The 15,983-nt window shown below is 36.4% G+C and overlaps 2 protein-coding genes and 1 pseudogene across 3 annotated transcripts; 1 reads left to right on the plus strand and 2 right to left on the minus strand.

The window, feature by feature from the left end:
* Window positions 1-929: 929 nt before the first annotated feature.
* Window positions 930-1,553, minus strand: LOC105978138 (uncharacterized). Its single transcript, XM_088814884.1, has one exon. It carries the CDS (start codon window positions 1,551-1,553, stop codon window positions 930-932), a length of 624 nt encoding a protein of 207 aa, XP_088671010.1.
* A 1,119-nt stretch (window positions 1,554-2,672) lies between these two features.
* LOC105948590 (exocyst complex component EXO70A1) lies at window positions 2,673-15,370 on the minus strand. Of its 2 annotated transcripts, none has more exons than XM_088826334.1 (12): window positions 14,996-15,370; window positions 6,675-6,886; window positions 6,381-6,476; window positions 5,628-5,833; window positions 5,122-5,364; window positions 4,815-4,953; window positions 4,522-4,734; window positions 4,173-4,378; window positions 3,840-4,037; window positions 3,657-3,756; window positions 3,199-3,449; window positions 2,673-3,107 (listed from the first exon to the last, which is right to left on the minus strand). In XM_088826334.1, the coding sequence occupies exons 2-12, from the start codon at window positions 6,834-6,836 to the stop codon at window positions 2,990-2,992; spliced, it is 1,932 nt and encodes a 643-aa protein (XP_088682460.1). In that variant the 5' UTR covers window positions 6,837-6,886; window positions 14,996-15,370; the 3' UTR covers window positions 2,673-2,989. The 2 variants fall into 2 exon arrangements, with proteins under 2 accessions (XP_088682460.1, XP_088682457.1); XM_088826331.1 differs by having other exon boundaries at window positions 6,675-6,923; window positions 14,996-15,161.
* On the plus strand, window positions 8,472-9,650 carry LOC105969886 (uncharacterized; annotated as a pseudogene).
* Window positions 15,371-15,983: the final 613 nt, after the last annotated feature.

Below are 15,983 nucleotides of genomic sequence, written 5' to 3' on the forward strand. Positions count from 1 at the left end.
AAAATGAAAAAGAAAAAAAAAGGGTAATAAAATAAAAAAATTAACGTTTTCTTCTCTAAATGTAGTTTGGTTAAATGGATATTTCACAAAAAATAGATTTAAAATTGAAATTGTTTTGCAAATATCAATACCATTGAAATTATGTGAAACTTACAAGTCTTCCCAAAATTAATTTATAAAGAATTTATGAACAAAACCTTAATTTCATGTCTCCATCAGAATATACATATTTACAATGGTAGCCCGACCCGACCAGACCGTTGTATTAACCCTCGAAAGAGTTTATAGTAACTTAGCCAATATATACTGCAGAACTTTTGATCGTCTTCAATAATGACATCACAAACTAATAAAACAATCGTCATCTATCAATCGATCAATATCCTTTCGACACCATTGCATCATACGGCCGCTTCGTCAAAACTCAGGTATGCACGATCATGGCTATGTACATTATCCTACATAGACTTTTCCCCATATATACAGATCCTTAGTCGGCATCATCCCGGTATGCAGAAGTTGAACATTAATTCCAAAATTACAATATCCTATAATATGCACGCTGATAGTGGCAGAGCCAGAATTTTATGTCACCAGGGGCCAAATATGCACTAAAGTTTTCCTAGGGGAGCGGTGATGCAACTATACATGAATAATAAATCTATATAAGAAAAATTAGGGTCCAGTTGGATAGAGGGATGTGGGAGTGGGATTTCAAATCCATAATAACAAACATTGGACTTGTTTGGATTGAGGGATTTGGATATGGATTTCAAATCCCTACCCCTCCTTTTTAGTTAATTTTGGAGCAATATTGGTGGATTTCAAATGACTCCAAATTGAAGTCATTTCAAGTTCCTTCCCCAAATCAAATCCCCCTCCAAATCTCTCCATCCAAGTGGACCCTTAGGGGACCAGGCTTCCTGACCCTATGATGGCTTGGTCAATGCATGAACATGCATGTATGTAGTTATACATTCCGGGCTATCGTGTATACGTATCAAACATGGCGCCCCCAACCCCCGACGACTCAACCTCCTTTCATCCGCGTCAGCGGCCATAAACCTAACCTCCAAATCATCGCACGAAATTCTCAAACTATACTGTCCATAAACCTGACGCGGGGACGCTAGTTTAGCATCCAGAGCAATCCTCAAGCTGAAAACCACCGCCCAGTTGCTCCTATCCCGAGCAAGAGCTGGCAAAACCACGCCATGCAAATTATCGTTATTATTATTACTGCCCACATCGACCACCCTCTCCTCGTCCGCCGCCACACTGAAATTCATATCGAACCTCAAATTATTCTCGACCCGAAACGAATCCAAAGTAGACACACCTACGACCACATCCCTGTAGAACACCAGAGACCTGGCGCCTTGAAAGTCAACCGCCAGCTCCTCGTTCGGGTTGTACACGATGACGTCAGCATTCCACATGCCCCTGAGGGTTGTGTTGGTGGCGGTGAAATTCGAAACCCTAAGGGAGGCGACTTCGAATTCTGGTACGTAAGTCCCGTATAGGAACCATGTGGCCAGGCTCATCATGCACATGGCCGCCAGCAGCAGTGCACTATCATCAATATCAACATCATGCGGCTGAACGACGGCGTAAGTGTCTCGTCAACCCTTACATAATATAAAGTTAAGAGTTCACAATCAAGACGGACGTAAACAATCCACTGGAAAAACGACTGTAGCACAAACTTAGGTAATCTATCTAGACACGGCCACGGGCCGGTTCGGGCCGGTTCCGGGCCGGTTCGAACCGGTTCACGGTTCACAATTTCCGGAACCGGAACCGGCCTGTGGAATGGGCGGTTCAGCGGGCCGGGTCGGCCCGCCGGTTCGGGCCGGTTCCGGTTCGGGCCGGTTCCGGTTTGGGCCGGTTCCGGGTCGGCCCGGAAATTTTGAATTTTTTTTTTTTTTTTTTTTGAAATATTTGATGAATAAGTAAATTAAAAGAAGTACTTTTAAATAGAAAAGGGAAAAGGAAATAAATGAAAATTCAATTTAGAAGCACAAGTTTGAAATATTTGATGAATAAGTAAATTATAGGAGAAATTGGGGTGTGAGGGTATTTATAGGAAAAATTGGGGGGCAAAAAAAATTCAAAAAAAAGCAAATTTGGGGTGTGAGGGTATTTATAGGAAAAATTGGGGGGGGGGGGGGATTCAAAAAAAAACAAAAACGGCCGGTTCACCCGGGCCGGTTCGGGCCGGTTCACTAGCCGTTTTTGCCTTTTTTTTGAATTTTTTTTTTTTTTTAAATCCGGGTGAACCGCCGGGCCGGCCCGACGGTTCACGGTTCACCATTTTTGAGAACCGGGCCCGTCCCGTATAGGACGGGCCGGTTTACGGGTTCGGGCCGGTTCACTCGGTCAACGGGCCGGTTTGGGCCGGTTCCGGGCCCTAAACCGGCCCGTGGCCGTGTCTAAATCTATCTTGATTACAGTAATCAGATAAATATTTTTTTAGTTAACAGTAATCAGATAAATATTTTTTTAGTTATTTGCTTTAACTTATTGTGCTATCGCTCTATGCAAGTTTTAAGTTTTGAACTACCGCCTGAAATAACTATTTCATTACTGAAATTAATGAAATAAAATTAATTATAGTTATTGGAAAAATTACTTGTTCTCTTAATCCCTAAATATGTAACGTACACAATTAATTGGTATAGTCGGCTTTATTTCAATAGGGTGCGCTCCCGTGAAGGTGGATCAATATGCCCGAATTGTGATACATATTCACAAGGGTGCCACAGGCTTGGCTTAACAAAGACTAGAAAAAAGTAATACTACTAATATTAGAGAGCATCTTCTAGAGCAAGCGTCTACACACAGAAAAACAGATGAAAACGTAAGTTACATAACATCATTTGTACACGAGACACATAAGAGGATCTTTATTTTTGTAGAGTGAAAATAATATATATTCTTCTAAAGTAAAATCTGTGTATTTGTAGTATTCGTTTTTCATAACATAAATCTATCGCCTCGGTTCGTTCCAGGTCTTTCCTTCAAAAAACTCTGCCAGCATTCTCTCGAGGTCTTCTGGACTATATCTTATATACTTCTGTGGATTTTTTCCACCCTCAATCATAGGCCTATAGCAAACACGATACATTTTCGGCACTCTTTAAGCAACCAGAAAAAAAAAAGAAAAAAAAAAAAAACACGTAGAAGAATGAGACGTACCCAAAACGTCTAATGAAGGACCTATAGGCAGGGAGTAGGACTTCAGCAACAGCGAGCCTCAAAGACTCTCGTAATTCGCTGTCGGGAACAGTCCATTGAGATTGTCTCTGATGAATCTCCTCAAAGAGCATGTTGAAGTTTTTGAACCTGTCTTTCACCATCGCCCGAGAAACGCCAGCTGTGCTTCCACCATCTCCAAATGAACCACTCCCCCCCGACTGAGCTCCCTGAATCGAAAGGCACTGCAGAATCTGCACCACCGCAATTCCCAACCAATAAATATATATCATACAAGTATAACCGGTTTTCAAGAAGCCAACAATTATCGCTGAAATATATTAAGACAACTCAATAATGTTCTGTATCACAGAAATTTGACTTCAAAATAATTGGTTAACGATAATAATCAAACTTTGCATGCAACAACTGAAACAATTTCGGGGATAGTGATATTACACCTTTGACCAAGCAATCCGCTTGTACTGATTAGCATGCTGTTGAACGACTCTTCTATGTATCTGCACCCAGTCATCACCCAATAGATCCTTTGCCTCCGACCTAGATAATAAATTTCAAGAAATTGAATTGTATCCCAAACTCGGTAGGTCGTCGGATCATACATAGTTACAAGCAACATATACCTGCGCACAGATCGTACAATATAGTGTATGTTGTTCATCAGAAATAGTTGAGTTAAAGCGGGATCTTTATATTGCTTGGATTTTCCGTCAAGGTTACTCTGAAGAGCCTGCATTATCCGTGTCGTTATAGACGCCAACTGCTTTTCCGCGTCACCGTCATCAAACTCTTTAAAGAGTTGTTGTAGAGTTGAATGATAGCTGAAAGTATCGATACAGAAAATAAGTACCGATACCAAACGCTTGAGATTAAGTTTCAGTGTAAGTTACAGAAAAGTCATGATGTATACATAGAAAAAACGGAACGGAAGGTTCATTGAGTTAAGTTAAACTTACTCGAATAGAAATTTCACGTAGTTAATGACGTAGCTGGTTAAAGGATGGACTGTTCCGTCAAGAACGGCAGTTTTTGTGGCGTCTTTTTCAACTGCTTCCTCGAAATCACCGAATGTTTCCTGAGCAGTCTGAGCTAGTCGTTTCGAGAGAACCAGAGATGCTTCCCGCATTTCACCACAGTATTTACTTGCGAATATGATATCTATCTGTCAACATCAGTAATTAGCCAAACCCAAACACCACGAGAAAAATGAATTACAACGAACAGACAAAGAAATCATGTAAGATTAGTGGAACAAGAAGAAGATTCATGCAGCTGAACCCAGATAAGTATTAAATTTCGTCATACCTCGGTTTGAAGTTCTCGCATTATCTCGTACATATCCAGGAGGACAAACAACTTTTCTGGTGATCGTTTGCTCTTAGCAATAGCTTCTCCAAAACTGAGGAGCATCGTCACACTGTTTGCCGTAACTTCAGCGAAACACTGCTCCCCGAGATTTTCGTGTCCCTCAAAAATCTCATCACATACTTTCTTTTCACCAGCAAACAAAAGTTTGACCTGTTCGGCGTATGATCTTAAGTTTGGCGAAAGAATAAACCAGAGAGCAAATATCGAGAATGTGTATAAATAATCCTTACGGCAATTCGCATAAAATGAATCCAGTTTCCTATCTTTGCCTCAAGAACTTCCCATTGCATCTTTTGTACATCCTCTTTACCAAGTCGTTCGACACCTAGTTTTCTGAGAGTTTGTTCAACTGCTGAAGCCCGAGCGTCCCTAAATAAAATGATTGAGACAACATTAACATCATAAGTTAAAAAACAGTTAAGTACGGTGTATATCAACTCGTATAAATTGACTGGTCAAAGTAATTCCTTTCAAATCACAACAACAAACGATATTCTAGAAAACTGATCAAAGTCGAAGGCAGATCGATAACATTACCTATATATAGTGGCAATCTGCAGTTGATGGCCGGCTTGAATCATTTGTTGGGTCATATCATGTAGCAAAGGCAGAATCCTTGGTGGAATTAGAGTTGGAAGTTGATAGACGACAGGTTCCAAACTTTTATTTTGGTGCTCAGATTGTTTCTTTCCATTTGATTCACCATCACGAGGTGATCCGGCTGATGGCCTCATAGAGTTTGGCAGGCAATCAAAGAGACGATCAGGTTCGACAGGTTTGCTGAAATTTACAGAGAACAACTTACCAAATAAGTTCTTTAATTTTCCTATGCGTAACTTCGATAGAAGTAACATTTTGAACATATAACACAGTATTTTTATTCAAGTAGTAAAATTAAATATGCAAGTTTTGGATGAAACCAAATCTAGCATAAATTGGTTAGTTAAAAAGTAAACTTTCAAGCGATACACACATGTTAAAAAAACGAGATGATCAAATTAAAGAACGAGAGTTAAGAATATGATTGGTGTATACGTGCACACCTGTATGCGTTAAGAAGCTGTCGAAATTCTTCTTCTAGTTTCGAGATTGCCTTCCCAAGTAAGTTGTTGGCTTGGTTGACCACCATTATACTACTCTTAAAGCCTTTGTTTCCACTAAAGAAACGAACAATACTTCTTAGTTGATCCACTGCTTCAAGGTAACTTTCCAAATCCTCATGCGGGCCCCTTAAGATTTTAGCCTCAGCCTGAAAGATAAAGTAGCATCGTAATAAGAAGTATATTTGATTAATTACTACCCTGTTTATGAAAATCTTGCCGACTTTTCACGACACAAGCAGGCTTGAGCTTCATGCAGAAAATTCGAGCGAATTTTTCAAATATCGTAATATTTTCACAGTTTAGTTCGTTTTGCAAATACAAAGTTTTACCTGGATTATTAACAGCACCAAGAAGATTCATAACCATGTTTCGCCCTTTAAGTTAAAACACTTCATGGTGCATATTTACCGTGATGACGTGCCAAGTGAAAATTATTAAATTATTAAAGATGGAAAACTGCCAAAACAATTGTAAATTTGCAATCTACTATGAAATACACAATCAGTTTGCGCTTCAAAGTCGCAACGGACAAGTCTAAACTATGATAACATAATATTTGCGGGTCGACCCGACAAATTATTGGGATTCCAACATAAAAAAAAAAAAAAAAAAAGTCCAATAATTTAGTTAATAATAGCTAATTTCCCCAACCAAACGAGCCATTAATTAATAAATAAAAGAGAGGAGAAAGACCTGGCGTGATCTATCAAATTGATTAAGAATAGCCTCTGCAGCCTTGAGCGTCTTGTCAATGTTCTCATGCGCTCTCCTTATCGAATGTGTTCTCAACTAAAATCAAATCCACAACCCAAAATCAAAATCAAAATCAAAATCAAAATCAAATTAAAATTAAACCACCGTTCCAAAAATCGACTACGACGAACATCCATGCATTTATTTATTTTCTCTCACTAACTGTAGAGCGAAGAAGTAGTAGAGAGAGAGAGAGAGAGAGAGAGAGAGAGAGAGAAAGAGAGGTGAGAGTGCCTGTGTGGGGCGCATGGCGGTCTCGAGTGCGGAGAGGCGGTGGTCGAAGGAGCCGAGAATCGCCACCATGCTATCCGTGATGGACTGCGTTTTCTGCATCGATTCTCTCATCAACGCCGCGCGCTCGCTTAGGGTTTCCATCGCCGCCGCGTGTGCCACCATTTTTTCGCACTATTTACCACCGCCGCGTGATTTGGTGGGTCTGTGTATATCTGTGAATCATTCTGAAACGCCTTTTAGGGATTTCTTCTGCTTAATTGCGAAAAGAGGAAGGGGAAAAGTTGGGAGCTTTTGATATCCGATGAAATGACAGCTTACATTACATATATATAGCTTTTCCGTTGGCTACTATATTTAATTTTGTTAGCGTGACACATTGTTCTATCACGTGCTTGATGCGTGACCGACCTCGTTTTTTCAACCTAAACTACGAAAACCCCATGAACTTATGATGAATAATGAAAAACATCCTCATCGATTTGTAATTATCAAAAATCCCCTGGACTTTGTTTCCGTCTTACACTAACCCCTACAGTGTGATTTTTCACGTTTTTTTTTTTTTTTTTTTTTTTTTTTTTTTTTTTTTTTTTTATTACAGGGAATTGATTTACACAATTTCAGATATTTCTTTTATTTCTCAACTATTTAACATAAGGTATAATATATTGTATACATTTTAATAGTTAAAAAACTCGATCAACATTTAATTAGAGGGGAATTTTGGTTATTACGGATATGTGGGGTATTTTTTGTTATTTAACCTAAGTTCAGGGGAGTTTTCGTAATTTACTTTTTTTATAAAAAAAGTCAAATTCCATATAATACAAAGTATTGATTTATGCAATTAAGTATCAAATAAAGATATATTTAGTATTTTTGCAAATTAGAATATTTTCTCGATTAATATGCAACAAGAAAAATGTGCATTGGAATGAGTATGTTGTGAAGTTTAAAAAAATGAAATTGATGTGTTGGACTACTAATTTTGTGACTTGTCATTAATTAAATAATGTTGTAAATGCATTGAAAATGCATTAAGTGGATGTCCAAATTAATGAAGAGTTACCAACCATTAATGGTCTTTAATTGAAGTACACTTTTGTAACTCTTAGGACATTAATCTTCCTTGTAAGTATAAATAGCGTACTTTGTAATAGACAAAGACACACTTGAGACTTGAATATACAAGAAAGAATAAGAAGAAAAGGTTCTATTATACTTATATTTGATCTCCCATATTCTTGTTTTACTTGAGTTTCTTTAGTATATTCATAACACGTTATCAGCACGAGCTTGCTCCCGTTTTTCATTGAAGTTGGTAAGGATTTTGTGATTATTTTAATATCCTGAAAAAAATTATTCATGCTTTCGATAAGTGGCTTGTAAAACATGTTTTCAATATTTTGATATACATATATGATTAAGAATTAGATTAAGATTATAGATAAAAATCATTAGTACAAATTAAATTCTAGAATTTTATTAAATATGTGGTACTTTAATTTTCATTAGTTTATGTATTATATTTGTTTAGTTAACTGCATATACAGTTATTATCTCTTTTATGCATTAATAATGATATCAAAATGTTTTGCTATATATAAGAGATATTAATTTAATAACTTTATAATCATTATTGTCAATTAAAATGCTATATTTTAAATTATTATTTATTTGCTTTATTGTTATGCAAATATTATAAGAACCTGAAGTTCTTTAAAGAAAATATAGGCCCGAAGTCCATATCAAATATCAAAGCCCGAAGCTTGGATATATTGAATAAGTTAGATTCAAACCTGAAGTTTTGAGTATAAATATAATCTAAAGCATTATTAATTTTATGACACAGTGCTATGGCAAACATCACCAAGCTTGAGTTCGCTGCTCTAGATATTTCCGGAAGAAATTATCTAACTTGGATCCTTGATGCTGAGATCCATTTGAATGCCATGAACCTCGGAAATACCATTAAGGATGGTAATGAGGAAAGTGAACAAGATAAGGCGAAATCAATGATTTTTATTCGCCATCATCTCCACGAGGGCTTAAAATCCGAGTATCTTGTGGTAAAGGACCCTGCTACTCTATGGAATAATTTAAAGGAAAGATATGATCACCAGAAGAGTGTGATACTTCCTAAAGCTCGATATGAATGGATGCACTTGCGTTTGCAAGATTTTAAATCGGTAAATGAGTATAATTCCGCCATGTTTAAAATTGTTTCTCGATTGAGATTATGCGGAGACGATGTCACATAACAGGACATGTTAGAAAAGACATTTACCACATTTCATGCCTCTAATATGCTCCTGCAGCAGCAATATCGTGAAAGAGGTTTTACCAAATACTCTCAATTGATTTCTTGCCTCCTCGTTGCTGAACAAAACAACGAGCTCTTGATGAAAAATCATAACTCCCACCCAACGGGATCACAAGCATTTCCAGAAGTAAATGCAAATGTTTCATTCCCTGAAGTGAATGCAAACAACTATAATCGTGGTCGAGGTCGTGGCCGCGGGCGTGGGTATCGCCGTGGTTATGGTCGACATCAAGATGGTCCTAGAGTTGCACCATACCACCCGAAGTGGAATAAAAATGGTGAAAAACAAGACAAGGGCAAGGCTGTAAAATTTGGCCATCATAATAATCAAAATGAGAGTTGCCACAGGTGTGGAGTGAAAGGACACTGGTCACGTGCCTGTCGTACTCCAAGGCACCTTGTTGATTTATATCAAGCATCCATCAAGGGAAAAGGAAAAGGGAAAGAAATCAATTTTACGGATTTTAGCAACACCGAGAATGACCATGTTGATCCAATGAACCTTACCCATTTGGATGTTGCTGATTTCTTTCCCGAGCCAAGTGGAGAAATTGATGGAATAAAATTTCATGGTGATGATAACAATGATGGCAACAAATAGATCAATCAGGATTGATCAAATATTACATTTATGTTGCATTTGAGTTAAATAATGTTTATCTTTCCATTCCCTAAACGAGTTCGAAATAATTTTGATGTGTGGTTGGTCGTTTGATTGATATAAGAAAATAAATTTTATTATATCTTCTTATATTATTTATTTTATTCCCAGAAAAATGGAATATAATGAGTCCGTGAGCAACCTGAACGATGGAGACATTTGTTTGGTTGACAGTGGAACAACACACACAATTCTTCGAGATCAAAAATATTTCTCGAGTTTGAAATTGGCAAAGGCAAGTGTTAGTACAATTTCTGGTACTACCAAACTATTTGATGGCTCCGGAAGAGCTAATATTGTTTTGCCTGGTGGAACGAACATTTTGGTCAAAGAGGCTTTGTACTCTATTAAATTCAAAAGAAACTTATTAAGTTTCAAGGACGTGCGTCTCAATGGATTTCATATCGAGACTATGAATGAGGGGAATATGGAATTTCTTTGTATTACAACCAATATTTCATGCCAGAAGCATGTTAAAGAGAAACTCCCAGTTTTCTCATCAGGGTTGTATTATGCGACTATAAGCGCAATAGAAACAAATATTGTGATGGACCAGAAGTCCAATGATCCGAAACTTTTCTCTCTTTGGCACGATCGACTTGGTCACCCAGGATCGACCATGATGCGTCGAATAATAAATAATTCATATGGGCATACTTTAAAGAACCAGAAGATTCTTTTGCCGCATGAATGTGTGTGCATTGCATGTTCACAAGGGAAATTGATTATAAGACCATCTCCAATGAAAATTAGTAGCGAGGCCCCAACATTTTTACAAAGAATTCAAGGGGATATTTGTGGACCTATAGATCCACCTTGTGGACCATTTCGCTATTTTATGGTTCTATTGGATGTATCATCTAGATGGTCACATGTAAGTCTATTGTCAACACGTACTGTTGCTTTTGCTAGACTTCTTGCTCAAATCATAAGATTACGAGCTCAATTTCCCGATTATCCTATCAAGACTATTCGTCTTGATAATGCCGGTGAATTTTCATCTCAAGCATTTAATGATTATTGCATGTCAATAGGTATTGATATTGAACATTCAGTTGCCCATGTACATACTCAAAATGGACTTGCAAAGTCATTTATTAAGAGATTACAACTGATTGCTAGACCTTTGCTTTTACGGTCTAATTTACCCACCTCTATTTGGGGACATGCAATATTACATGTTGCTTCATTGGTCAGGATTAGACCAAGTTCATTTCAGAAGTATTCACCGTTTCAACTTGTTTCTGGCCAGCAGCCAGACATTTCTCACTTAAAAATATTTGGTTGTGCTGTTTATGTTCCGATTTCTCCACCTCAGAGAACAAAAATGGGTCCACAAAGACGACTTGGAATTTATATTGGTTTTGATTCCCCGTCTATAATTAGATACATTGAACCCCTGACGGGTGATTTATTTAAGGCAAGATTTGTTGATTGCCATTTTGATGAGACAATTTTCCCGCCGCTAGGGGGAGAAAGATCGTCGGTTCAAATTGAACGGCGTGAAATTACATGGAATGTACCGTCTTTGTCTCATCTTGACCCACGCACAAACCAATGTGAGAAAGAAGTAAAAAGGATAATCTATTTGCAAAATATTGCAAATCAATTGCCGGATGCTTTTACCGATATGAAAACGGTAACAAAATCTCATATACCCGCTATAAACACCCCGGCACGGGTTGATGTCCGTGAAGGACAACATGAAAAGATAATGAAACCTCGCATGAAGCGTGGGCGCCCTATTGGCGCAAAAGATAAGAACCCTAGAAGGAAAAGGGTAATAGAAGTAAATTCTCCTGAAGAGAATATTATCTGTGAACAAGAAAGCGCTATGAAAAATGTGACTGATCAGTCTAAAGTACATGATGCCCCTGGAGAGGATCATGAGAAAGAACTTATATCCGAAGAGACATCTTTAAACTATTTGAATACCAGAAAAAACTGGGATAGAAATAAAGTTGTTATTGATAATATTTTTGCCTATGGGGTTGCAATTGATATTGCGAATGAGGACCCCGAACCAAAATTTGTCGAAGAATGTCGACATAGAAATGATTGGCCAAAATGGGAAAATGCTATTCATGCTGAATTAAATTCCCTTGAAAATCGTAAAGTATTTGAACCAGCAGTCCTAACACCGGATGGCGTAAAACCCGTTGGATACAAATGGGTATTCGTACGAAAACGAAATGAGAAAAATGAAATCGTGAGATATAAAGCACGATTAGTTGCACAAGGTTTCTCACAGAGACCCGGAATTGATTATGATGAAACATATTCCCCCGTGATCGATGCAATCACGTTGAGATATTTGATCAGTTTAGCAGTCACAGAGAGGCTTGACATGCGCCTTATGGATGTCGTTACTGCATATCTATATGGATCATTAGATAGTGATATTTATATGAAAATCCCCGAAGGATTTAAAATGCCTGAAGCATTTAAACAAAGGTCTCGTGAGTTATACTCAATTAAGTTGCAACGATCCTTGTACGGTTTAAAACAATCTGGAAGAATGTGGTATAACCGTCTAAGTGAATACCTTGTTAAAGAAGGGTATATAAATAATCCTGTTTGTCCTTGTGTTTTCATCAAAAGATCTAATAGTGGATTCGCTATTATTGCGGTTTACGTGGATGATCTAAATCTTGTGGGAACTCCTGAAGAGCTCACAAAGACCGCAAACTATTTGATGAAAGAATTTGAGATGAAAAATCTCGGAAGGACAAAATTTTGTCTCGGCCTGCAGATCGAGCATTTGTCCAATGGAATCTTCATCCATCAATCAAAATATACAGAAAAGATTCTAAAACGATTTTACATGGATAAATCTCATCCTTTGAGTAGTCCAATGGTTGTTCGATCGTTGGATATAAAGAAAGATCCATTCCGCCCTCGAGAAGAGAATGAAGAATTACTTGGTCCAGAAGTACCTTATCTTAGTGCCATTGGAGCACTAATGTATCTTGCAAATAACACTAGACCTGATATTGCTTTCTCGATCAACTTATTAGCAAGATATAGCTCTGCGCCTACTAAAAAACATTGGAATGGCATTAAACATGTATTACGCTATCTTCGTGGAACAACTGATATGGGTTTGTTTTACTCAATCAATTCAGAATCCCAAGTAGTGGGTTATGCAGATGCTGGCTACCTTTCTGATCCACATAAAGGCAGATCTCAAAGTGGTTACGTTTTTATTTGTGGCGGTGCTGCAATTTCATGGCGTTCAGCGAAACAGACATTGGCAGCTACTTCTTCAAATCACTCAGAAATTTTGGCATTGCATGAAACCAGTCGCGAGTGTATATGGTTGAGATCAATGATCCAACATATTCGAGAAAATTGTGGGTTGACTTCAATACGAGATACACCCACAATACTTTACGAGGATAATGCCGCTTGTATTGCACAAATCAGAAACGGCTACATTAAAAGTGATAGAACAAAACATATATCACCCAAATTTTTCTACACTCACGAGCTACAAAAGAATGGTGATATTGACGTTCATCAGATATAGTCATGCAACAACTTGGCAGATTTATTCACTAAAGCACTGCCAACTACAACGTTCAGGAAGATGGCCCATAGTATTGGAATGCGTCGACTCAAAGATCTCTTGCCGACATCAGGGGGAGCATGATCATTAACTCTCACACACTGTACTCTTTTTCCTTCGTCCAAGTTTTTATCCCACTGGGTTTTTCTTGGCAAGGTTTTAACGAGGCAGTGTCTCACGATCGCAAGCTCCACATGAATATGTACTCTTTTCCTTTGTCCAGATTTTTCCCATTGGGTTTTACTGGAAAAGTTTTTAACGAGGCATATTACTGGACATCCAAGGGGGAGTGCTGTAAATGCATTGAAAATGCATTAAGTGGATGTCCAAATTAATGAAGAGTTACCAACCATTAATGGTCTTTAATTGAAGTACACTCTTGTAACTCTTAGGACATTAATCTTCCTTGTAAGTATAAATAGCTTACTTTGTAATAGACAAAGACACACTTGAGACTTGAATATACAAGAAAGAATAAGAAGAAAAGGTTCTATTATACTTATATTTGATCTCCCATATTCTTGTTTTACTTGAGTTTCTTTAGTATATTCATAACAAATAATAATTTGTTACTATTTTTTTCCCCCAAAATATGTTGCTAGTAAATATGATTTCATTAGTATTACAAGTCTACTAGTCTTCTATTTTTTATATTGAATATAATATTTTTTTTCTAGAAAAGTAAGATTGTTAGAATAAATTTCGCAAAACAAATTTCAAAGTTAAAGACCAATTTAAACTTTCACACATGACAAAAAAACTATTTAATTAACTATTTTAACCTAAGTTTAAAAAACAATTTGCAAACATATTACTTTTCAATCACTTACTCCAATGGAGGATCCAAACAAAGTATGAAACTATAAAACTACCATTTTGGTACTCGAAAATTAAAAAAGTTCTTCTCCAATAGAAGTATTAAAGTGACAGTTATTTTGATACTCAACCACATCTGAGGTGCAAAAATGCTACTGGAAAATGAGGTATAAGAAATATAAATATTCCATTAACCATATCATAATTTGACATGTGACATTATATATCATAATCATTCATGTATTTAAAACTTGATAACTTATTTGATGCTTGTGCTTGGAGTTTTTTTTTTTTTTTTTTTTTTTTTTTTTTTTTTTTTTTTAATATATCCACATTAGTTATTTTTATGCTACATTCGGTAAAAGTTCCAAATATTTGTGTATTTATAAATGGTAAAGTTCGTATATTTCACCAGGGCATCATAATATATACCCTTCCATTGGAGTTGCTAATATTGAACTCTTCCAAGAAAAGCATATATATTTTTACAAAAGCTCCCTACACATAATCTTTCACTCTATTCAAATGCAAACTAGATTACATGTGAAATGGAGGGTTCGAGTTTAATGAAAATATTTGGGAAATAATTATTTCTACATATGCACTGAAAGAGATTCAAACTCCTGACCTCTCCGAACAATGTAAATAGTCATAAACAAATCGAATAGCAGATCAATTTACAAATTTCCCCAAGAATCAAATCACGAAATACGCGAATCTCTCCCTCCTTCCCAAGGGCATAATTGTCAACATAAATGACCATTATGCAACTTTTTCTTGTAGTGAATGTTTATTTTCAAATATCGAACTTTATCATCCGATATTGTAAAAAAGGAAAAAATAAAAACAAAAATAAATAAATAAAGACCGAAATTTTTATAGACAAAATATATTGATGTTCCCAAACTTATTTTAATGAAAAGGGACTAATTTCCTGCAAATTACATATTTCGTACCTGGGAGAGGTTGAACTTCTTAATAATTTCTTCTCCTCCGGAATCAATCTTACCCTTTGGGCGAGAGTGGTTTCTTGATTTTTTTTTTTATTTTTTTTTTATTTTTTTAATTGAGATTGGAAAAAGATTTATGATTATGCCCTATTATATATATATAAATAGTGGAAAAGGAAAACAAGAAGAAACCTATATCCTTTTATAGATTAAATTATAAACAGACTCTCCCTTAATAAGGATAAATGGAGTTTTTTTCTCAATAATTGTAGGATCACGAAGAACATTTTCGAATCTCAGACTCTATCATCCGCTATGATAAAAAAATAATAATAAATTAATAAATATATAAAGACTGAAATTTTTACGGCCAAAATAAATTAATGTTTACAAAAGAATTGCACAATTAGTCTCTCGTCACATTGCAACTCATTTTAAAAATAGCAATATTTATCCTTTTCGTATTTTGTTTTCCGGGTGAATTTAAGCTAGGTCCATGTAATGAAGTTTTACTATAAATACATCCAACCTTTTAACATTTATTAATCCACAAACAATATAAATTCCCGAAATAGCCCTACGTATTTCTATTTGTAATAGGCCCAACCCACCCTATTCCATTACAACCTGCCCACCAGGTGTGGGTTGACCCGACCCCACCCGGTCTAACACGGCCCTTTTGTTTCAATTTTTTGTGCGGCAGTGGCCTGGGTCGTAGAGCTCTGGTTGGCTGACTCAACATTAGTTGACATTGAAAGAATTCAATGCCTTCGAATTTGTGTAAATGATATAAATAAATGTAAAATGAGAGATTTCTTTCAAACAATAAGCAAAAACTTGTGTTGAAAAAGATTATGCATAGGAATATAAATAAACACAAGTTTTAAATCTTTATCCACAATTATATAACTTGTCGATGGTGCCTTCATAGGCGAAAAACTCTATTAAAACAATATTCAAAAGAATACAAATGAGAAGTTAAGATATTCTCTTC

The sequence above is a fragment of the Erythranthe guttata genome, chromosome 2 (genome assembly GCF_056151865.1).
Source record: "Erythranthe guttata isolate IM_541 chromosome 2, IM_541, whole genome shotgun sequence".
NCBI classification, from domain to species: domain Eukaryota; kingdom Viridiplantae; phylum Streptophyta; class Magnoliopsida; order Lamiales; family Phrymaceae; genus Erythranthe; species Erythranthe guttata.